The 25,071-nt window shown below is 43.0% G+C and overlaps 1 protein-coding gene across 1 annotated transcript in view; it reads left to right on the forward strand.

The window, feature by feature from the left end:
* The window catches only part of CADPS (calcium dependent secretion activator), a 447,690-nt gene that overhangs the window by 304,535 nt on the left and 118,084 nt on the right, over positions 1-25,071 (forward strand). Inside the window, exons 13-14 of the mRNA XM_023754061.1 lie at positions 10,342-10,478; positions 13,944-14,131. Of these exons, the coding sequence (XP_023609829.1) occupies positions 10,342-10,478; positions 13,944-14,131 (325 nt within the window). The remainder of the gene's footprint in view (positions 1-10,341; positions 10,479-13,943; positions 14,132-25,071) is intronic.

The raw sequence follows: 25,071 nt of genomic DNA on the forward strand, positions 1-25,071 counted from the left end.
CTTTACTACCCCTGAAACAGAGCCTCAATACTACTCCAGATTCAATCTATTTGCCGTTTCAGGCACTTCACTACTCCAGGGTACCAGCCAGTGAGGCGTCTGCTCCCATGACTTAGAAGCCCACAGAGGTACCAGGTCAGGATTCAACCGACCCAACTCCATACCTGGTCACCTGCAGTTACGAGTATATGAAACCCATGAGAAAGATCAAAAAAGGAACCAGGGATTTTACGTTCTGTGGTGCCATGACTGGTTATACATATACCCCCAAAATGGCTAGGGGTCATAATTTTATTAGACTTACATCACAATTACTTCACAGCTGCATTTTATATGTTAAACTATTACTATCAAAGCGATCAGTCAAACCTAAGGGCAACCGACTCATCCAGATTTGCCCACGACTTCCCTGGTTTTAGCACTGAATCCTGTGTCCCCAGGCCTGTGTCCTCAGTCCGGGGCAAGCTGGTGCAGACTGGTCACCTGGTCCTACAAAGCCAGCTTAGAGGGAACTGAACAACAATCCCAGCACAGGGACAGGTGGGAAATGTGATCCTCCACTTACCTTCTCAGTCTCGACACCCGTTTGCTTTGTGTCTCATCGCATACTTTAAGTCAATCACAGATTCTCTAACAAAGAGAGTCAAACACTCAAGTATTGCATTTTAAAAAGGTTTCCTTGACTTCCGAAAGGTAAGGGTCATTGTTAAATACTTTATTCTGTACACACCTCATCAAATCCTGTCTCTGAATATATGCCCAAAGTATTCACCATTCCTACAATATATAATTCTTAAGAATGACTTTCAATGAGTAAACTTTGCAATTACTTTATTAGTATTTACATGGCAAAGGGAAGCTACAGATAAATGGGAGAGGACTTTTGGGGTAGAAAAAAATAAACACTCCAGTCCTGTCACGTCTGTTCAAGGGAAACTCGAGAATGGAACATTTTACAGATTGGGAAACTTGGGAGTAATTGTGAGTTTATTTGGGTCTTTCTAAATTCAGTTTAACGAACTTCTGGGTGCAGTTTTTAGTTTTTGCCATTTCAAAAGCTCAATTTCAGAATGAAAAGACACGTCTAAGAAAGAGTGGAGTGGAGTATTTATATTCAACTGTAAATACCAGAAAAAAATAGATCCTGCTATTCATTAGTTTGTATGACTCTACAATGATTTTGGGAGGGTTCCACCAAACCTTAACTTTTTTGTTCTTTTGTGGTTTTTTGGTGTGTGTTGTTGTTGATTTAATTCCCCCCCCCTTTTCGGTTAAAACTTGAGAAAAATTAAGACAGTGCCTAATTAGGCAACTTTTTAAAACAACTGATTGCAATTTTCCAATTTTAAGGCCAATAGTGCTTACCTTGGAAACTATGTCCAAATCCGTATTTGAGTGTTGCCACAATTTATTATGTCAGTGGCCTCTTAGGGAGTCACCTGATCCCTGTGTTAGAGGAATGGAGAAAATCAGACCTCAGAGTGGGAGGGATGGTATTTTAAGCTTTGTATTTGGTCAATTGATTGATATATCACTTGCAATGAGTCTCATTTTAATGTCTGTTTCTCAATTAATAACTGTTTATCACATCACAGATGCCCAAAGTTCAGTGTTTTTGAGAATTGTTCTATTTTTGCTTCCACCTGAACAGTCTTCCACAGTTAAAGGGGTCTTGGTTACTGTTGGTTTGGGGGGGAGGGGTTAATTTTGGTTTTTGTTTTGTTTTGTTTCATTTAAGTTTTCTTGTTCAATCTTTGCTCAAACCCGAGAACTTTAGCTGCTAGGTTAGAACTCCTGTCTGCTTTCCTGAGCCTTGTTGCTAGTCTTTATGTTATTCTGGTTTGTTCCTTCTTACCCTGCTAACTTCTAGCTGGACTGAAGGGTAAGTGTTCCCCTATAGCTAGCACAGCTCAGATAATCAGACTAGATTATCTGACACCTGCAATGTGCTTCCTCCCTCTCCCTTATATCTTTCTCCTGTCTAGACTTTGTAGTAAAATTTTTCATGTTATTTTCCTGACCTCAGGTTTGAAATGTAAGCTTCATACTGAAACTAGGATGCATGTGACGTGTGCATAATTGCCTCCTCTCCTTGGCTTTCATATTGGCATCAAATGATCCTCCGAGTAAAGCCAACGATGAACATTTCATTTTTTTCATTCCAAGAATATTAACATCACAACAAAATGGCACCTAATGCCTTTGTTTCATGGAATTCACAGCCACCTGACTGCTTAATGCCTGAAAACAGATCATCCTGCTCTCTGACACTGTGTTGCTGCTTTCGTTTTTTCCTTTCCCATCCCAAAGACCGGAATGGTCAGTGTCCCAATGGTGTGGTAACCATAGATGCTTTAACAAATAGAAAGGTGGGGTAGGAAACTGAACAAAACTTTAAGAAATTGCAGAATACCATTAATAAAGTAAATGTCTTAATTGAACACTAAAGAATGAATTCTACCTGGCTCGAGGGTGTGCTCTAAGTAAGACCCATTGGAGGGTTAATTTTGAAAGGAGAGCAGTACTGCATGGGACTACCACACACGCAAACAGGAAACTAAGGACTCGATTGTGTCCATGTCGCTTGTTCACAATCTCACAGTGCCAGGGAGGGCTTTGACTTCTGGTCTCGAATGTCTCTCTGCTACTCCCCCAAGAACAATGACAACGGTAACTCCTTCAACATCACTTGTATTTGTATTAATTTTTCTAAAAATACTCCTGAAAGAGCAAAACCTAAAACTTAGGAAAATCTTTTTTTTCACTATCTGAGGTATGAATAAAAGAGAGTATACAGTTTCTTTGTTCATGTAGAAAAACCTGACCACCAAAAATTGTGTTGAGGCAGACTTGACATTAGAGGGAGCTAGAAAAATTGGTCAAGAGAGCAGGCAAATATGTACTTGAGTATTTTGAATGCTAATTTAGAAGTCGTAGGTCATATCATTTTCCCTAATCATTTAATAATAGTCCTTCTTCTAATTCTTTTTGTTTATTGAATTTGCTTTCTTTTCCCCTTTATTTTTTTCTTTTATTTTGCATAAATGTACCCCTGGCTAGCAGACAGATTTTTTAACACTCCAAGCAGATAAATCATGTAACTTTATTTCCTTTGAATGTCTGATGAGGCATTTTTAAAAGCTTACCATAGAATGTGAACTTAGTGGGAATTTAGGATTTTGCTTTACTTTTTTTAAAGAATGAAAGAAAGGATGGATGAATAGATGACTGAATGGGTTTTGTTCTGCGTAAATTTACATGTATTTGCACAATAAGGCATTGCTATCCTAGTAGATTTTCCGATACTCATTTGCCTTAATTCCTTTCTACGGTTTTATCTCTTGAGATTTTTGCTATATATTCTTGTATTGTCAACTTGCAGTTGCTACATTGCAGGAGTGTGATATCAAAGAATTAATTCAATATTAACTTAATTTGCATGACCCCAAACCACACTGTAAATCAGTTTCCTTCTCATTGTAAAAGAAAATGAACTTTTAAAGGAATAAATCTCCACAATCAGGCCCCAAATTTTCCAAATACCATGATATGACCTAAATAGACCACCTTAAATGAAACTTCATTTCTTTATTAACTACTTCAGGCACATTTAACATATTAATTCAGTCAACTAGAGAAAACTTATTTTTGCTCATGTTGTAGGGAATGTAAAAACATCAAGTACTCTGCAAATTAATTGAAGATATAATAACTACAGCAGGGAAAATTAAATATAATTTATTTATTTTGAAATCATTAACAAAATCTCTGTTATGATTTTTATTCAAAGCAGCTGTCTTAAAAAGAATTATAAAAATTAACATTGAAATACACATCACATGTTTATCCCCTTGTGTGTACTGTGTATTGCCATAATAGGATTTTAAAAATCTTTATTGGTGAAAGTATTACACATGTTCCCTTTGTATCCCCCAATGCCCTTCTCTACCTTACTCCCACCCCCTCCCCAGGCCTTGACCACACTATTGTCTGTGTCCATGGGTTATTATGCATATATGCCATAATAGTTTTTGATTCAAAGTTTCTGCAAAATTCATTTCTGCAAAATTCTTCATAGTTCTGAGGAAGCCATCCTCTCTTGGCCATGCCGTTAGCTTGATTTAGTCGGAGGGACTATGAAGGGATTAAGTTGATTCTCAAGGGCAGCAGGCATGGGAGGACCAATCTTTTGTTTGCTGCTCAGAGCTCAGGAGGGGCACAGCAACATCCCCTGGTTACTTGATCATGCCAAGAAAAGCTCTTCTAGAAAATTCTGTGAACAGCCAGCTGCCATTAATCATTGTCACTTCTTTATTTCATGTCTTCTGATGAGGTTGACTACTGTCATTGTTCGTTATTGTCCAAACCATACATTCACTCTTGTACTGTCAAGCAGATATGACAAGTACACATTTTCCATATAAGAAAGACACAAAGTCACCTTTTAATTTGCAGTTTGGGTTCACAGCGACTTTAGTTACATTAGCTATTCTCTTGCCTCTAGCATCCATCCGGAGTCACAACAGCCATAACTGTGCTCTGAATTTCAGAGATAAAACAGCTACCTCCAGCTTATTGTAAAAGGGATTCATTAAAGAAAGGAGCCTCTCTCAGACAGCTTATTAATACAATCATAATTATTCTCAACAGCAGAATTTCTTTTTCTCCAGTCCACAAAAAGTCCCAAAATGTAATATTACAAAATAGAGAGATTGAACTTTTGTCTTCATTCTTTTAGCTGTTAGAATAATAGGAAAATCTCAATAGAATGAAAAACTGAAAGCTCTATTATTCCCCCCAAGAAAATTACATTTGTTTGGTAGAACTTATTGCAAACTTATCTAAAAATTGTTATATCTGAAACAAAATCACATTGTGCTTGTTATTAAGATAAGAAATCATGAAAAAATATCATATATATATATATATATATATATATATATATATATTCCCATTGTGAGGGAGGAGGGGAAAGAATATCAAACATGACATGGTTGAGAATATCAAACATCATGATCAATTACAGAACACTGTAAATGGTAGGGTGGTCGATCAGGAACATCACTTGAATTTAATCAATAGATTAAATGAGAGTATAGAACCTACATAATTGTAGCATTTTAGGAGCGGATATTTTTCCAACATTGCTTAAATGCCAAACCAAAATTGCTTCTTAGCAAACCTGGGTCAAAGGATTTGGTTAGTTTCCACTTGGAAGCGCTCCTTCCATAAGTCTCTGTGTCCATCAGCCTGCACTTGTGCCGTTGAGACCATTGATAGTGCGCTAAGTTTCCGAGAGCAGTGAGGTGCCAGTATCAGCTTTACCCACCTAAGTCTAGCCTGAAGTCAGTCTCCTATGCCCACGCCGTAAAGGACTTCGCACTCCTGATGCAGTTACCCACCCAGAAGAGAAACAAGTAGCATTGTCTGAAAGGTGTGTTGGATATGCCCGAGCTGCAGGTCCTATAAGTTGCATAGCCCATTGCAGTACATTTGGAGCCCTTGCCAACCGAGCACAACTTAGGAGCTGCCCAACCAGGGCTGGTCAAGATAAAGGGCAAAGATTAAAGTCAATCTGTAAAATTCAGTAGTCAATCGTTGATTTCTAAATGATGATGATGATGATGATGATGACGAATAGTAATAATAATAAGAGCATTGATATGCATCTCCCTAAAGCAAGGGGTAATACAAACATCATTGGAGTTTCAAGCAGCCACTTGACTCTCCTAGTTCTCTAATTTGCTCACCCTACTGTTAAAATTCATTTTCATTCTGTTGACACCCGCCAAACATTGGCAAAGGAAGGGATCCCAAGGTGTCCCGAATTCAAGAATTAACTTTCTTATACTTTGGCTCTGGGTTATTTCCCCCTTGTAATGTCAACATTGGAGTTTTCATTTTTTAAAAATCAACCAAATCCAATTGTTTGTAGAGGGAGAAACAGAGTTGCAAGGAGCATTTAATTTTTAATGTTTGGCACCGTAGGAGAACAGTCTGGGACAGTGCAAGAATGACTATATGGTGTTGCTTGGGAAGCACCCACAAGTTCTTTGAAACAGAATTTGGAACAGCTGGACCACTGCAGTGTTTTATTTTAAAATAGACAACATATGTAATGCATATGGTCCTAGACATGTATGGAGACACAGGCAGACAGTCTGAACGGTAGCCAAAGACACCTGCACCTACAATTCTGTTTCCTTCTATGAGATTTTTCCCCCTAAGAGCACATGTTCCCACTTTGGGATTTGCAAGATGCCATCTGAATCCCCATGTGTGTGACTCCTTATTCAAGTCAGTGGGAAGTTTCCTGGGGTGGAAGTGTCAGAATCAGTCCATTAGTGAGCACCTCCGAAGGGCCCAGCTCCTCCGGGAGCTGGCAGGGGAAATTACAGATCAGAAACTTACCCCCGAGGAACACATTACCCACCAAGGGAATCCACAGAGAAACTGGAACATACCCAGCGAAAACACAAAGACAGGACCTAGGACAGTGGTTCTCAACCTTCCTGATGCCTCGACCCTTTAATACAGTTCCTCATGTTGTGGTGACCCCCAATTTCATTGTTACAAATTGAACATAATTAAAGCATAGTGATGAATCACAAAAACAATATGTAATTATATATGTGTTTTCCGATGGTCTTAGGCGACCCCTGTGAAAGGGTCCTTCGACCCCCAAAGGGGTCGCGACCCACAGGTTGAGAACCGCTGACCTAGGAGTTGGCTATCCAGGGGCCAGGAGGAGCATAAAGCGGAGCGATTGGAAAGGACTCCCAGCTTCAGAGCAACAAAACAGTTTAAGAAGCAGCCTGTGACTAACAGGAGCTTTAGTTTGGAGACAGCCTTCACTCCCTAAGCACATTAAAAAGATGGCTTTGGGAGCACGAGGACGCCTGTGCATTCACTCACAGGGCCAGTGGACTGAGCACTCACCCTGTGCCAGGCCCCAGGTGCTTCCCCGCCCCTTCTCATCGAGCCTCTCCACAGCCCCTGGGGGGAGACTCAAACACTAAGCTCAGCGCACAGGGGAGGAAAATGCCACTCAGAACTACGAACCTGCCTGCCTCGCGTCACACTCAGAAAGGCAGAGCTGGCCTCAGTCAGTCTGGGAGCCCCTAAGCCCACCCACTTAGCCACCTGCTATTTTAGCTTCAATAAACTTGTTCCCGTTGAATTTAGTGTGTCAACATTCCAAGAATTCAAGAAACAGAAAATTCTTGTTGAAAGAGTGCATTTATTTATTTTAATGAAATAAACTCATTATATTAATATGCATGTGCTAGGTACTAGTCTAGGTTCTGCGAATATAATGAGAACAACCACACACACACACACACACACACACACACACACACACACACACAATCCCTGCTCGAAAGGAACGTAAAAATCAGATCCCTTCCACTGACATCTTAAAACAGTATTCCCGGCCTCCACTCCCCTTTCTCTTTTCTGAACATAACAAGCTCAATGAAACCCTCAAAGATTCCACAGGAGCCAGCCACCCTTTTGAGTGCTCTTGAGTTGTTGGAACCGTTATTAAGATAAGGAGCCTGATTCCGAGTAAATGACGATTTTGTGTAAGCAAAACCCAGGGGCTGCTCCTTTTGCTTGCTAGAAATTGCCACTCCATTCAGTTCCATCCCACACATATAGAAGGTGTGCGAGGGATCGTAAGGTGGCCAAACGACCGTGACAGCAGAAAGGGAACTGAAAGCTCAGCTCGTTTTGCACAGGAAGCAGAGGGTCAGAGATCGCTCAGCCAGCAGCCGACGGCTATTTGGTAACAGAACTTGAACTTGAATCCAGACCTCCACACCCATCCCAGGCTCATCCTACAGGAGGACTCAGAGAGAGAAAAGAAAGGAAGATGGGGAAAGGAAACTGTATGTGAATAGGGTTACTTTCTAAAAAGAAAACCAGCTAAAGCCTGTTTTCCGGGGAGCCGGTGTTGAAACATAAACCACGATTGTTCGTCAGATGTGCTCTGGGCCGAGTTGGCAGGTGAAGGCGCATTGTGGTGGGTGGGGAGGCGGCGCGGGGATCTGCATCCAGGTCTTCGCAAAGGAGCCAAGTGGCCTTTTCAGACCGTTTCCTGAGTGGGCAGCAGGCAAAATAGTTCATCGCGAAGTTTTCAAGAGGTTCAACCCAAAAAGACAGAGTCAGCGACATGAGACACATGCCATATTTTTACCAGCTACAAAAGAGCCCCCTTCTCTTTGAGCTAAACGACGGGGGGCACCATCATCATTGAAGAGCAATAAAGTAGCTGAGCCAAACTGGCAGAGAAAGGGCCGGGCCGATGTATCAGCTTGCAGCCTCCTTCTGAGAAATCCCAGAGCAGGAAGCTGTGCTACCTAAGAAATGCCTCGTCTGTCTGTTCCAACGGGGAGGCAGGGCCGGGGGTGCCACCGGATGAGCCATCCATGCACCCCGGTTAGTCTCTCCTGAATTAAAGTGGCCGATAGGATGCAGAGATACCCCTGGATGGCAGGAGTGCCATTCTGTGGGGAGGGGGGACCTGAAGTCGGAGCAGCTTTAACACTTGTCTTGGGCCAGAGGAGGCACCCCCCCCACACACACACACACAGATGCACGCACACGCTGGAAGCAGCCAGCTTTTGTCCCCAGCACCAACTTCTTGGCCACCTCTCTTGCCAACCACCCCGAGTCAAGGGAGAAAGTAGCTTGGAGACCGAACAACCAAATAAAAGAATCCTAAACACAGCACCTAATCTCCCATTGAAAGCACTTCCTTGAATACAAATCTGACAATGAACAGAGCAATGAGGATTCTTTCAGATCCTCTAATATAATTTCTGCACATGTGATATTCCCTCTAAAAGCCTGTGTTTCATCCTCCGAACGGAGCGATTTGGCTATTAAAATACTCCTTCTTCACGTGCCTTCTGGAAACCGTAGCTTCTGGGCATCTCGGGCACAAACAGCACACGCTGCTCAAACACTGACCACTTGCTGCTTCTGTGAAAAATGACTGAGGATTTGAAAATTCTAACAATAAGGAGGCATACATCTAACATTCCACGCATACATTGCTTAGATCCACAAAATCTATAATGTGAGGAGAAATCATCACTTTACATAAATCGTCATCTTAAATCATCATCTTAAAGTCACACTGCTACCGTAACCCAAGTTTGCAGCCATTCCCCAGGCATGGAAGGGGGACAAAGCTGCCTGGAATGAAGGCCACGTATGAAAATATCACCCAAACACCCTCTCAAGTCAAACATCGATTTTCCCTGTGTCCTGACAGCGTTCCTGGTCCCTGGCAGGCCCCCGCACTCCAGTAGAACAGCGCAGGCAGGGAATGAATCAACTCTTGCTTGATTTGAAACAAGATTCTTTTTCTCCACAGTCTGCATATCAGGAGAGTGAACACATGTGAGGTGGAGTGAGCTGACTCCTTTAATGTCTCGGACCTTCATTCCTACCTCGTCAGGATCTGCTTGGATTCTCTGAGTTCTTTTGCCGATTGAGTGTAGAGTATTTTTGTTACACATATTGAGATTAATTAGTTAGCCCCTAGGAGGTTTTGCCTACAGCCTTCACCCTGTAAGGAAAAGTGTGAATACATTGAGATGACTAAATCACAATAAATGGCAGATCACAGCCCTTGTGGAGTACATTGGTTTGTCTCTCCCATAGGCTTTGCTAGCTGAGCACACACACGCAAAGGCAATGCCCCCGGCTACCCCAAACTAAGTCCTCTTTAACTTATTCTCCAGGTTTCAATGAAAATCTTTTGTTATTATTATTATTTTTTTTAATTTTGGAGGGTGGGGACCCAAAACTTTTGTGAAACCAAATTGGCAGTGGGGCCCTGGAAGGGGTGGATACAAATATTGTCACTTTGCTGAAAATCAGCTTAACCCTTTTCCAGATAATCCCAATAATTGTAGAGAAATTGCTCTAGACATAACCACTGGAATGGCAGAATCTATTAAAAACCTACAGAGCTAAATAGGCTTTTAGAAGCAAAGACCCGATCTGCTTTCAGTGTTCGGTGAAAAGCAGGTGAAGTTACGGTCGTGTGCTTAGTCTCTAAAGAACGGCATAAAGGCACTGGAGTTGTGATCATTTGATAAACATATTGATGCCAATATATTCTTGCCTAAATGCAATAAACTCACCAGTAAGTGATGCAAGTTGACAATGGGAAGGTACAAGGAATATCTGGGGGGTGTCGGTGGGAGGCGATGGGAAACAGCTAGTGTTTGTAATGCCTAGTGAATTCCTGTGTATTTGAAATGTCAAAGAAAATGTGATGTGTTTCTCTAAATTGTGTCTCTCTCTACATGTATAAATGAACAGACGCAGATAGAGCTCAAAAGCATGGCATGGATGAATTTATCTCGTCCAACCCCTGTAACTTTGACCACGCTTCCCTCTTTGAGATGGTGCAACGCCTTACTTTGGATCACAGACTTAATGATTCCTATTCTTGCCTGGCAAGTATATTCTTTGGTCTACAGCAATTTAAACACGATGACATTTTTTTAAATGAAATATTTCTTTACCTTGCTGTTAGGAGCTCTTTTCTCCAGTACAGAGCCCCTTTAACAATGATCAATGTGTCCTTGATTTCCTGGGTCGAGGTAGTTTTCCTTCCCAAAGAAAGAAGTCGGCAGGAAGTTGTCAGTAGAGACGATCCAACTCCCCAGCCTCCCTATCCGAGCTTCCCCCTTTTCAGCTGCTACATGAGAAATGTTCCCAAGAGGGTAATCGAGTTTGGCATCTGCTGGTGGAGAACTTGTAAAACCCGACTCGGTTTCTAGACTTGAAGATCTGCCTCCCTCCCCATCCCAGAGTAGACCCTGTGCTCCTGTCTCTGAAAGGGATGTGTCCTTTCCGTTTATTTTTGAAAGATTAAAGTGCTTTGTAAACACACTCCACTTGATTTCGCATGAGCTCAACTGGTTTGGGTTTGCTTGGGTGGGTGGCTGCTTTCTCTTAGTGGTATTTAGAGCATTTCACCCTTTGGGGGAAGTTTTTATGACGCGTTAGGCGTTTGGAAGTCCAGCTCCCAGCAAGGGAGCTCGTCTCTTGCAATCCTGTTTTAAGCCCAGAGTTAAATCGGTTACATTCAAGAGACTGCTATTATGTCGTTACTGGATTCCCGAAGAGACATTTGTGGCTTTCTACTATCAAAGTTGGAAGCCTAAAAAGGACCCAATTTCTTTTCTTCTGCAAACCATACATTACTTCATTGTTAAAAGGTAAATGTTATGAATTCCACTTTTTAGATGGGAAAGGTGAGGGAAATGATGAAATGACTTTACCAGAGGAAAAGCCTCATCCCTGCTCCTAGGGTTAATATATCTGCAGATTATGAATGTGATATACTTCAGTAATTAACATGATATACTTAACATGTCATTATATTAACATACATATAATGAAAATATTTTCCTTTTTAAGTGGCATAGCTATATCCTAAATCTATTCCAACTAATTTTTATTTTAAATTCTTTCTTTTTTTCTGTACCTGAGGCCAAAATATTAAAAAGAGTAGATAAAAATAGTGTTAAAAGGCAAAGCAGTATTATGTGGAATAATTTATTAATCTGCATCTCATAAAAGATGCATTGATTATCTCAGGTTTGGAATCACTTGATCAGAAGAATCTGAACTTTGCCAAATTGGAAAGGAAAATATCATTTTGACTTAAAAAAAATAAAAAGGAAAAAAAAAAGCTTACCTTGCATTGCAAGGCAATTTTTCTCAAATGTATTTCCAACGATTATGTGATTTTTAGCGTAATTATAAATTGCATACATGAAACTCGTAAGAATATGCCTCTGAACTTTACTCATTATCTTCACATATAATTTCTTTTCTCTTGAAAAAAAATTTTTGAGGTGTATTATTTTCAGGACTTTTTTTACATCATTTTTTAAAACCAATTTTCTCTTTCACTGAGAAATTTATCACCAAGGAGATTTGATTTTCTAAAAAATAAAATAAATAAACCAGAAATAAAATTTTGATTTTGAAACTGTGTTCTATTAGTCATATATAAGCTTGCAAATATGCTCCCAAATCCAGAATTAATTATAATAGCATAAAATTGTTTTCTTCCCCATTTGCATACCTATATCTATTAATCATCATCCCAAAGTTTCAGAAAATAACAGCAATTAAAAAGCCCTATCTCCTGCCTCTCTATTCCATTTTCTCATTATTACAATCTTTTTATTTCAGTTAGTTTTGGAGACCGACCAGCAGGGATACATAAATTTTTCTGTGTCTTCGACTGAGTTCCTAATTGATATTTCTTCAACTCTTTTCAAAGCAGCTATTTTGGCATCTACAAAAGACGTGGTGTCATCCGAGTCGTAGAAAATATATTTTAATCTTTCACAGCAGTGTTGTTTCTAAGATTTAGCATTTGGGGTAGCAGATGGAGTGGCAAAGAAGTTGCCTATAGGGGCAGCCCACTGCCTCGACTACTCTCCCGCCCTCTGCAGTAACTTATCATTTGAAATAGGAAAGATGCCGTCTCGTTGGATGCATTGCTGAGCTGCAGGTTGTCAGTGGAAGAGTCTGCAGATCACTAATATGAGATCGGAGGGTGGCAGAGGCCTCCCTCCCTGCCCTTCTGTGGCCTCTACCTGCACCCTGTCACCTTCTCCTTTTGCCTTTTCTCTCCCAAGACAAAGCAGTATGCAAAAGGTGACTCAGAGAAGACCCTCCGAGTAAAATTAACTTTATATTTAAAACAATCCCAAATTCCCAGCTCACAAACTGCCACCTCGAGTGGTTTATTTCTTGCTTCAGAAAAGTACTGAAACCAACAGAAGTCAGTCATTTGCTTCAGGCTTGGCCCGAGGGTGACCTTGAATGGCAAGGCCCTTGGCCTCTCTGAGCATCTGTTTCCTTGCGTGCCTAGTGCCCCCAATCTGCTCAAGTCAGGGATTCTCTTTCATGGCAGAGTTTCACCTGGTCCTTCAGCGAGCAACTAAATAATAAGACAAATAGTTGCTGGGGGGTGGGGGAGTGCTAAGGCAGAAGCTCCTCTCTGTTTAACTGAACTGTATCTGACTCACTACCTCAAAACTTAGTATGTTATTCTCTTTGGAAAAGTATCCTCATAATTAATAAATTTAATGACAGTTGACATCCAATATATTCTGTATTAGTTTCAGAGGTGCGGTATAGTAGCTAGACAAGGATGTACTTTAGAGTGGTCCCCCATCCCTGACACTTTAAGTACCCAGCTGGCACCATACATAGTTATCACAATATTATTGACTGTATTCCCCCCAAGTGTTTGCTTCCCAAGTGGAGGATTTGTGAAGTCCTGGTGTGCATGCAGACCAGTCACAGTATGTCCTAATGCTCCAGAAAGACGCGGAGTCAGAGCTGAATTCGAGTCCTGCCTCTGTTTGTAGTTTCTCAGTCACTTATTAGCCCTGATCCATTTCCTCGTCAGTTAAATGAAGATGAATCTGCCCTGTCTCCTCCGCGAGGCTGCCCTGGGCTCTGCTGAAAGTTCCCTGTCCAGGATGGAGCACTGTCCCACTCTAAGGCACTCGTGTTTTTGTCTTGTCGGTAATGAAGACTGCCCCATGCCCACTCTGACACTCTTCTCCGATGTACAGCTCAGTGTTGGAAAGTGGGAGGCCCTCTCTGAATCATGCTTTCTGCTGATCAGACACCTCCACTCACCAGCCCTGAGACTAGGAAATGCCATGCGTTCCCACCCATCGCCAGGGCCACCGGCACCTGCTCGCGGGGCTGGGATGAGGTTACACCGACAGCACCGCAGGGGTTAGCACAGCAGCGGGCACTTACTAAGCAATCAGCTCCGGCTATTTTTAACCCTCCACACTCTCCCCCAACTCTTGCAGCCCTCCCGAAGAACAGCAACAACCCGTATTTAAAAGGAAGTCTCTCCTTTATTCCCCAAACAGGGCTGGTTCAGTCCTGGCCAGGTGTTTGTGCTAGATGAGTACTGTGCCCGGAACGGAGTCCGCGGGTGTCACCGGCATCTCTGCTACCTCAGAGACCTGCTGGAGCGGGCGGAGAACGGCGCCATGATCGACCCCACCCTCCTCCACTACAGCTTTGCCTTCTGTGCATCCCACGTCCACGGGAACAGGTGAGCGCCGGCCGCAGGTCCTCCTCCAGGTCATGTTCCTGGTTTCTGCCTGGTCCTGCTTGTAGGGTCACCTCTACCTCTCTGCCTTTCCCCATTCCCTCAGTAGGACACACAGACACAGGGAACACAGAGGGCTGCCTTAGGTTCTTCTCCTTTCCTTTAAGAGACTTAAAGGAAGTGGCACTTGGACTTGGAGAGTGGCCTATGAAATGAGAGCCATCCCGGTTCAGATCATGGCCCCTCCGCTCGCTAGCAAGGGCCTGGCGGTAGTTACAGCCTCTGTGCCACAGTCTTCACTCTGTAAACAGGATAATGATGTCCTAAGCTGGTTGTTGAGAGGATGCCAGGGCACAGAAAGGGCGCAGCACATGCCTGGGATCTGGCAAGGGGTTAAGGTTCGCCTTGCTGTTACCATCACTCTTTCCATAAATATTAAATGATTACCAACGGAGGGTCAGGCACTCTGGAATACATTCAGCATGCACGATGAACAGAAACTAAGCACCAAACAAGGGCAGAGGTGCTCAGAGACCGGTGCTCTGAGAAAAGGGGGTAAAATGTCCTGGCAGCATTTAGTAAAGGAACAGGACTCCGAGGGAGGGGCAGGTCGGCAGCAGGCCTCCTGAAGGAAGCGGTGCTTGGGCTGAGAACTGAAGCAAGTGTAGGAGTTGAGCAGCTCCAGGCAAATGCCCTGCACGGGGAGGAAGCCAAGCCCATTTCAAGAGCTAGAACAAGCAGGTGAAGCTGAAAGGCAAAGATAATCATAGGCTTTTGGTTTAGCCATCGATCTGGGAAGAACGTCAGAGATCACCGTGTGATCAGCCCCTCGTTTTACAGGCTTCATAGACAAGACCAGAGCATCAGTTCTCCTAACTTTGTACAAAGTACTCTCTTCCTTCAGACGTTGCCCAGCTCCTGGAGGAAAAGATCCAAGTTCTGAATAATGCAAAACAGCAAATAATTTAAGAACGTTTGCATTTGGCTCTGAAGACGTGGAATAAATTTCAACACTGCCGCAGCCAGTTTACTAGCCCAATGCATGTAGCCTCCCATGGCTGCAAAGACGAGCCTGCCTTACCCCAGAGCACCCCACCCGGGCGCCAGGGAAGGCACCCCCAGGGGAAGCTAGGTGCTTCAGAAGCCCGGCCTGTGGTGCAAAGGTTGCTGCTCTGGGAAATCCTCATGTGAGGGAGTCCTGAACTGACTGCATTTATTTCAAGACAGAACCCTGTCAGTCGTCTTCATCTCTGCAGGCGATACAACTCAGGAATGTCCGTGGGATCTGCTTCGTGCCTTTCCTTTCTCTAGTGGTGGTGGATTTTATCAAATGCACCTTTAGCATTTAGAGCTAGATAACAATAGCATTGCAGGTTTGCATAGTTAGCGGGCAATAAGGTTTTCATCATCTGCCATTATGATCAGGTTCACTAGCCCTGCATATGACCTTTCGTTTGCACAAAGGATATTTTTGAAAACCTGATACCTGAGAAGTATCTGTGCATAATTCTGCTTTTTATAAATATGTACACTTTGATGACTATCTGTTACAGCCTCTTGGACTGAATTCTTGAGAGAGAGAGAAGTTGCATTATATTCTCTGGGTTGTCACACTGTATTCTACATATGTTACTGAATAAGAAAGTGTTATAAAATAATGAAGTGTTGTTGTAAACTCCCTGGTAAACATCATCATGAATTATGATACACATTGTCTGGATTTCATATTGTAAGACTGCCACTTGCTTCACAGCTAGGTTTATACATCTTGTCATGGAAACAGTTTGGGGTTTCTTATTTTCTTTTCAGTTCTGATTTTCCTTATGCAAGTTTGCATCTTTTTTCCTTATTATTTTGGTTTGAATGCATTTGCTCTTGCTGTTTGATGCATCCTTCTTTTTATTTCTTTTGTTTGTGCATGTGTGTGTGCTCTTGATTCTCCTGTGCTGGCCACTCTCTGTGCATGCCCCGTGCCAACACCCCCTCTCCAAAGTCAACAAATGCATGTGTACCTTAGTGGGCTGCCACCACACACAGACCCTGAAGGGAGCAAAACTCCCTCCCCATCTGAACCAGAGGCTAAAAAAGACACAAAAAAGGAATGTAAAAGAAGAAAAGATTTCAAAACTCAGGCAAACCCAGAGCCCAAAAGGTAAGAAGTTACGTGTGTATTGGCTTGTATTTTGCAATGTCTGTGACCTTCCCCTACACCCTCCCCCATCCACACCACAACCTCTACCTTAGCAAACAGCAAGCTTTTTGTATTCCTGAGGTCTCTTTTCCCTTAAGGTTTGTCAAGAGCACACTTTAAAATAATCCTAGCAATGGGTGAAAATACCATGTATTAGGGCTGAATTTGAGTCAGGTGTTTAGTGATGCTTAAAACATGTTCTTATTTTTAAAAACTAGTTGAGCAATATATAAACAGAATCATGAGTCAGATTGCTGTTTTAGTGGCATCTAGTTAGGGTCCTGGTACCTTACCAAGTCATTCATATTAAGCAACCCGTGATTTATAATTTTGAAATTATGTTTCAAGAGCAAATAAAACGTGTTGGCATAAGATGGGTCTATACATTTATAGCGGCTCTATCGTTTTCAGCAAACTCCCCTCAGTTCCACACTAATTTGTGAAGGAAATTGATCTTCAAATACAATTTATAATAAAGTCACAAAGTAAAGCCTCTTAGTAGAATCACTTATATAATAAGCTCACCCTGAAGGCACTTTTAAGTTCTAAAATTGTGTTTATCCTCTCCTGTTTCCTGTGACCTTTAGGGACATTCTCTTTGTGAATTGATAAAATGGCAAATTAGTGGCTTTTTCCCCCTTAAAACTAGATTTACAATAATTTACTGTGTTACCCCTATGTCCTTCTTCACCTTCCCTATCCTCACTCCAAATTAACACTAATATTTTCAAATGTCTTCATTGTGGTTTTGAAACTGATTTTATGGCCCTGGCTGGCTTTGCCAAGCCATACAGAGATCGCAGGTATGCTTTGTGCATCAGGATAAATTTATCCACTGGAATATTTCTAAGCCCTGAAATATATGCAGTCGTGTGTAGGCAGACAGATGACAATGCCAACTTTCACTTCCTAGAGCAGGTGGCAAGCTGTCCACAGTGTACCCAGGTCTAATAGTGAAGGTCACAGAAAGCCCCGATTCCATGTGGACACCCGTCTTCTGAACTTGCAGTATGTAAGGCTGGAGGAGAAGTGGGGTTTCTATGTGTGCCTCCCTGTGGGGGTCACAAGGCAGGGCAAGCAGTAAGAAAGTGCCTTGAGAATGTGGCAGGTGCCTGGAGACTCTGGCTTCTGTCCAAGGTGCTGCTTTTGGGAGTGATCAGAATTGAAACAGAACAGAGAGTGAATGGTCACCCTTGATGGAACCTGACCTAGTCCCTGGACCATGAAAAATTATCCAAAAGGATCTTGAATGGTACCATGAGAGGATTGTGTGTGTCCTAGAGTCTATGTTTGCCTGCATTTTTTAAAGAAGAAGAAATCATAATATTAAGTATCAGTTATGTAACATTCTGCAGTTTACAAAGCGCTTTTATATATTCTATCTCACTTGCTATAACATTTTCAATTGGGCTATTTTTACATCAATTTTGCAGATGGTTAAACTGTATGAGTCGCTCATGGAAGCAGCAAACCCGGATGTTCTGAGTCCTAAGGTCTTTCTCTTTGCATATATCAGCACTGTACATAGATTTAAAGATCTGAGTATTAGAGCCTGTTCTGTGTATATCTAGGATTATTGTATCTCCTTTCTGTGCCTCAGTTTTCTCATCAACAAAATGGGCACACAGAATCATAGCATCAGTAATATCTCACCAATCTCTAATATCATCTTCCATGGGTTATAATAGCAAATGAAGTAGTACATTGTCAGATTTCATAAATAAGGTTTAATTAAAATAAGGACAGTTGCTGCCATTTGATAAGCACTCACTACATGCCAGGCACTGTGTGGAGTGCTGTTTACATATATTATTTTATTTTATCCTTATTACATCCCGATAAGTGTTATTACTACCTTCATCTAACAGATGAGAAGTTCATGGCTCAGATAAGTTCGGTCACTTACACCATAACAAATGCGTGTGTGTGCCTAATGCAAGCATGAATATTCTGACATGGAGCTTGCATTGCACCTCCCTGCCTTACTGCCTGCCCTGCATTCACACTGTGTACATGTGAGATGCCAGCTTCAGCCCTTTGATTTAAGGTTAAACATCTCAGGTGAGATATATAGCAGTCATGAATTAATTTAAGAGTTTTCCATTTTTGTCCTAAAAATGTCGAAAGTCCATTCGGCCCTCCTGACAATGTTGGACGGTGGAGAAAGCCAGGGCCGTATCTGAAGTGTTAGATCACCCAAGGGACAGTCTCCTTTGAACACTAACCCCAGCCCTTGGTGTGGACCCTTTTCCTAACCTCTGGCACCAGGATGAGCACTGTGTGCATGTAGAGATGTCATCTATTCTTTGACCCAGATTAGGAAGGAATTCATGAGTCATGGGCACAAATGGCCCTTTCACTGGATTTAACTGAACAATAGAACCTATTTCTATTGTCACCTCACAACCAGCTTCAGACTAGATAGTGAGTTGCTCTTTACTTAATTATTAACTTTTTAACCTACTATTAACTCAGCAGCCCCAACGGTGGAGGCAGAGCTCTGGCCTGCTGCAGCTGGAAATCATCAGTGAGTGCCCAGGGGCCGATGACCGAGCTTTTCCCACCTTCCCCGGAAGCCTGTGTCACATCTCTGTGACAACCTGTGCCTGTGTGAGTCCCAAAGGGGACACTCTGGTCAGCCAGGAAGCTGTTTGCCCTCCATCAGCTCATTCACCGCAAGAGGTGGAACCATCCACACGTTTGGCGTCTTTACACCATAGCAAATACGTGTATGAGCCTAACGCAATGGTGGTTCTTGACCCGGCATGATCTTTCCCCCAGGCGACACCTGGCAATGTCTGGAGACATTGCTGATTGTCACACTGAGAGGGTTAATGCAATGTCATTGCGCAGGTAGAGGCCAGGGATGTTTTTAAATATCCTACAATGAACAGGATGGCCCCTGCAAAAAAAAAAAAAAAAAAAGCCTTTCAAAACAAACTCCCAGGTGATGAGCTGAAATTTCTCCCCTCTACTTGGATTTTTTACACAAATTTAATCTGTGTCTAAAGGCATAACAGTTGCCACTACTGATTTTCAGCTTGCGCAGTGGTTCCCACACTCTAGTCTGCATATAAATCTTTTCGGTCCCATCCTAAAAGAATTAGATTCAGCAAGTCTTAGATGGAGCCGGACACCTGCACTTCTAACCAGTTCCTCCCGGTAACTGTGAGGCATTTGGCCTTCAGAGTCCACTGGTTTGAGGTCTTGGTTGTCAAACGTGGCTGCACATTGAATGACTGGGGACCTGATCAATGCTGACACCTTAGCCCCACCTTCAGAGGTTCGGAACTGATTACTCTGGGATATGGCCTAAGCACCATGCTTTTAAATCTCTTCAAGTGATTCCTCCAGGTAGCAATGCTTGAGGACCACTCATTGAGGGAACATTAGTTTGGGCCAGCTCTTTAAAATCGAACCTATTTTCTCTGAGAAGGAAAAGGAAAATATATGTTCAACTGGTTGCTGTTGGTGATCATGAAATCGACAGATGTAAATCACTGTATCTTCTAATTTTTAAATCAGCTCCTAAGGTTGCAGTACTTAATTTTCACCATAATATTTTCAGTATTCTTTCCAGGTGACATTTAGATTAGCATCACTTTGGTCACTGTCCCACAGTGACAAGGCAATCAAATGGCTCCGATGATGGCAACTTGCGTCAATGTTCCTTGGATCCCTTTAATATTGGGATGGGGAAATTTTCTCATTTACATTATTATTTAACATTTCTTGAATGCCAGTGCTGCTCTTCACATATGGCCTGCGGAGAAAGTACATTGTATCAGCAATTAACAAATCCATAATGCCAACCGCCCCAATCCAAAGTGAGCTGCATAGATTAATGAGTCTGCAAGCAGATGTAAGAGGGCAGGCGTCCTAAAAATCTCCAAAAATGTGTCCAAATATTCTTCAGTTGATGTCTGAGAAGCCAGGGGGCTGCTTGTGTGCAGGAACCATGGGATCCCTGTGGGTTAGATCTGAGTGACTGGGCAACCAGATGGAACTCACTTTTCTCCTGTTACTCGACCAGGGTCCCTAAGTCAGCAAATGGTTCCATCTACCCAGTTGCCCAAGACAAAACCTCAGGAGCCATCCTTCCTCCACATCACATCTCAGCACATGACAGGGATTCAGTTATTCTGCCCTGTCAGCGCCCTTAAGTCTCTCTCAAGTCCATCCACTTCTCCATCTCTTCATGCCACTACCAGAGTTCAGGTTGATTGACTCTCCCCTGGATACAGTGATTGCCTTATTGACTGTGTTCTTGCCTCCAGTGTTGGTCCTCGCTCCCCGTCCACATCACGCGATGGTTTCTTTTATTTCTTTTTTGTGGATTCCTACCTGGGAGTAAATGAGTGCTTTTTGCATATTTTTATTTTTCCTTTTACTCCAATCTCACCTTCCTCCCTCTCTCCCTCTGTCACATACACAAACACCTATTATGACATTATGTCTGGGGCTTTTTGACTCTCCTCTCCCCAAAGAGAGAGAGAAGACTGTAGCAGGGATAGCTCTATTTTACTGATTTCTGAATATGGCTCTTCAGTAGCAGGCAGGTGTGCGTGGGGAAGGAGGGGTGGCAGTGACCCTCATATTTGTGGCCCATGTTACACTCTGAACATTATTGCACTTGTGGTCAGGAGCTCCTGGCCAATTGGCCTTCAGGCTCTGAGCAGGTGTCGGCCCTGCTTATGGCTGAGTCATGCTGTCTAAATTCTAAAGAACCAGCCTCACCTAATAGGAAGTACTTGTAACAGAGAGAGGGGAAAAGTCCAAACACATTTCAAAGAAAGTCTGCATCGCAGGGAGAAATTCTCTTTAGAGCTTACACTGTGGCTTTTTATGTGACTCTCTTCCTGGGGAAATTTGCCCCAGGAGAACAGCAGAGTATCCAACTCAGACACAAAAATCTTATAAAATGTACTGAATTATCTGTCCCATCGGTGCAATCTTTCTAAAAAATGTTCAAGTACTATGCATTTCCCTTCTAAAATTCCAATAGTGTGTCTGACCACTTAAAAGTCTACACATTGGGTGTTCAGGTGGAATCTAAAGTCTAATTAGCTGTGTTTATCTGGAAATAAAGAAACTAATCTCTTCCCTTAATCCCCAAAGAGAAAAATCTATATAGTATCAGGTTTGGAAATTGGTCCTTCTCTGGGGAAAGAAATATAAGCTCTCCTGTAATGCATGCATTAAATATCATTTTTCTATCATCTGTTGGGTTCTTGTTTCATTCCATATCTGGGCCTACGCTGGGCCACTCTGATGGCTGCCTTTGTGTCAATAGCATCCATGCTCTCTGAGATTGTTCAGTAGGAAAAACTTCTTGATCACTCCCGGCCATATAATAGACACCTTCTGATATTGCTGGGCTATCATGCATGTTTAGAAAAACAGTCAACAAGTCAGAAAAGACCTCGCTGGTATATTTTCTGCCATCTCCAGGCGTCTTTTTCAAATTGCCCACCTCAAGGAGCAGCAATGCACATTTGTAATGTTGTAGAAACTGCTCCTTGTTGCTTTGTATCTTACCCTTTGTGATATAAACACTTTGATGTATTTGTTTTAGCAGCATGTCTTGGCCCCGGGGCGTCCGGGCATAATTAAAAAGGGCCTGGGCTGGAGGGAGAGGAGAAGGAAAGGCTAAGGCTGGGCTTCCTAATGAAGCAGTGACCATGGGAGTGAGAGTCCTAATTACCACTCATCATTAACCTAGAGATTACACAAACCATCCCGATGAGCGGGCAGGGAGGTCTCCTTGTGAAATGACAATGCTTTGGTGCTGTCTTGAATTTGTAGTTGTTAGCCACAAAGTACAAGATTCTAGTCTAGGAGTAAATTCAAAGGTCATTCTAAAAGTTGCAAGGATAAAGAATTTCTAGAAGTCAATTAAAATAAAAGGAAGAGTTAAGAGAGCGTGTTCGGCCTGAGTGTCGTATTCAAGGAGCGCTGCCAGGCACATCAGCGAGAGATTCTGTCCCACTCTGGCCCTTGCCACTCTGGGGTTTCTGGGCTGGAACAATTTCGTAGCAAATAGAATTGTTATCATCTTGTTTGAGGACATTTTCGTGGATCCGTAATGCAGTCTTCAGGCATGCATCCATTTGGAGAGAGAGAATATATCATGTTTACAGCGCCTGCACCAGCATATGTGGACATTTGCATTTGGAGAGAAAGTCTATTCCCACTTCAGCTGGAGTTTTACCCCTTGTTGGTGGTGATTGGAGCTGAAAGCTGGCTGTGTGTGGAGAGGTGGGCCAGACAGTCTCTCCTCTTTTGTTGAATCCAGACCTTTTTTTGACACCTGGATTCTGATGCAATATCTGAACACACCAGCCAGCGTAAGCTTGGCATGAATGTAGTAACCTGACTTCCTTGAAAAGGTATCTGACCTTGCAGAGCAGGGTTTTGTGTCCCAGCTTTCGGCATAATGTGGAGACCACCAGTAGGATCATTAAACGCCGGGAATCTGCTCACCTGGGTGTGTAGGGACTGCTTACCGACCCAAAGAGATAAGTTCACTTTCACAAGACTCGTTGCAGCTTCTTTTCTTCCACTAGGTCGCTCATACTTAATTCCAAAGATCAAAATAAGATGGTTCACGTTAGAAGCCTAGTGCCTGGTCACATTGGATTAATCCTACACTAGACGTTAATTAACCAGCTCTAGCTCAGGAGCATTAGGGGAAAGGAGAACAAGCTGCGGAGCTAGTAACTTAAAGGACGGGCAGCTGGGTTGGGGTAGTTTACATCTGACAAGGGGAAGAAAAACAACTCCAGATATATTATTACTTGTGACATGGCTCAGGATGGGAGCCTGTGAGGAGAGTGAAGATGACAGAACTGGTGCTAACCACGGTGACAAGGACTTGAAGAGCAGCCGACGTGACATCTTTCCTCTCATGCTGCTGAAAATGTCAGCTTTGTGAAGGACAGTGAGAAAATGGTTTGCCGAAAACTTGAAAGGTGGGTTCCGGAGATGCCGGCCGTGTCAGATGCAATATAGTCTCCAGTGGCCGGGGAGACCCACTTCTGGCCACAGTGATGGCCTGCAGGTGGCAAGGAAAGGGCCCCGCCTGCTACCAGCTCCAGAAATGCCGGCACTTGACCTGCATATTGTCTCGCATTTGCAGGATCATGATACACAAGGAGTGAGTTGTGAGGCAGCGTGCAGTTAGGTGGAACCAGAGACCAGGAGCCACCTTTCCTTGGCATGTGCGTGTGTGTGAACACCTAGGTTCAAAGGTACCAGCGCTTCCACTAAATTGGGAGCCTGGGAGGTGATGCTGGGAGCCGCAGGGAGTGGGAGGGGAACTGGGATGGGGCAGTGGCAGAAAAGTGGGAAACAGACCACAGCTCTGGTTCTCAAGCCGTAACTGCCGTTAGAATAACCTGGGGGGCTTGAGCCATGACGAGGTCTAGTCCCCGCTGCAGACAGATGAAGCAGAGCCTGCGGACGGGACCAGAGCTCTCACTGTTCCAGAAAGTACAGCCAGAGCTTAGAGCTACTGACTGTTGGGGATCGTCTGGTGAGGGCACAGCTGCTGGACCAGCAAATCCACCTGTGTCTTCTCTTCTGTCCATGGGCTGAGTTTAGGTCACGGGACAGTGGACAGTGACCATGAGAGGGAGGAACTGGCCCATGGGAAGGTCTTCAGCATCAACAGCTGGGAAATAGGCACCTCAGTGTACCTTCCCCAAGGTCCTCACAGTGCTGCCAAGGTCATTCCTCCAGAGGAAATTCAGCTGCTTTTAGGAAATAGCAGTGGACGGTAAGCCACAAAAAGCCAGAAAATGCACCAGCCAGGACGCGAGAGGATTTGGGGTATTCAGGCCTCAACATGTGCTCTGAGTAGACATATCTTAGCTGGGATTTACTCGCTAAGAGTTTAAGACCCAGCTCCATCTCTCCTCTCCCATTCTTTGTGACACCCTAAGTGTTAAAAGTATTGAGAAAGGAACCAGTTTTATGGCAATTGTAGACTCACCCCCAAATGTTTCCAGAAAACAACAACATCAGCGTGGCTGCCGAGACTGATAAGTTCTTCTGTTTACTTCTCGGTCAGCACGGCTTGGAATGACCTTGGAAACAGTGCAAACGGCACTTGTGGAAGGGATTGCTAGCGTCCCCAAGGCACCAGGCACTTGGAGGACACCTCTGATTTTATTTTGATTTTTATTTACTTTTTAGATATTTAAATGCTATATTTATTTGTGTGTTTTTTTAAAATCTTCATCCCGTATTTAATTCACTCCAATCCAAGGGAAATTGGGAACTCTGGATCAGAAATATCCTTTCAGCTACAGGAAGAGCCAGCAAAAAAATATTTCCCTGCTCGAGGGCAGCGGTTCTCAGTGTGGGTTCCAAACCAGCGTGGCCAGAGAACTTGTTAGAAATGCACATTCTCAGACCCCACCCACATTTACGGAACCAGAAACTCTTGGGTGGGGCCCAGCCATGCGGTCAGGGCAAAGCCGTCCAGGTCATTCTGAGGCACTGCCCTAGGGAAGGGGTTTAATTGCTTCTGTGAGAAGTGCTCCCCCAAATATTGAACAGGACTTTTCAATTAATAGCTCTGTAGAAATCTTTCTAAACCTGTACAATTAGCATAGGCAATCTAAGGGTCCATGAAAAATAAGTTGATGTTTGATAGACTGTTCAAAAATAATTATGTTTAAAAAAAGGATATTTTTGCTCTTTAACTGACATGGTTACAACCTGTGATCTTTAACAAATTCTGTTATTC

This window comes from Myotis lucifugus, unplaced genomic scaffold, assembly GCF_000147115.1.
Source record: "Myotis lucifugus unplaced genomic scaffold, Myoluc2.0 scaffold_55, whole genome shotgun sequence".
Taxonomy (NCBI): Eukaryota; Metazoa; Chordata; class Mammalia; order Chiroptera; family Vespertilionidae; genus Myotis; species Myotis lucifugus.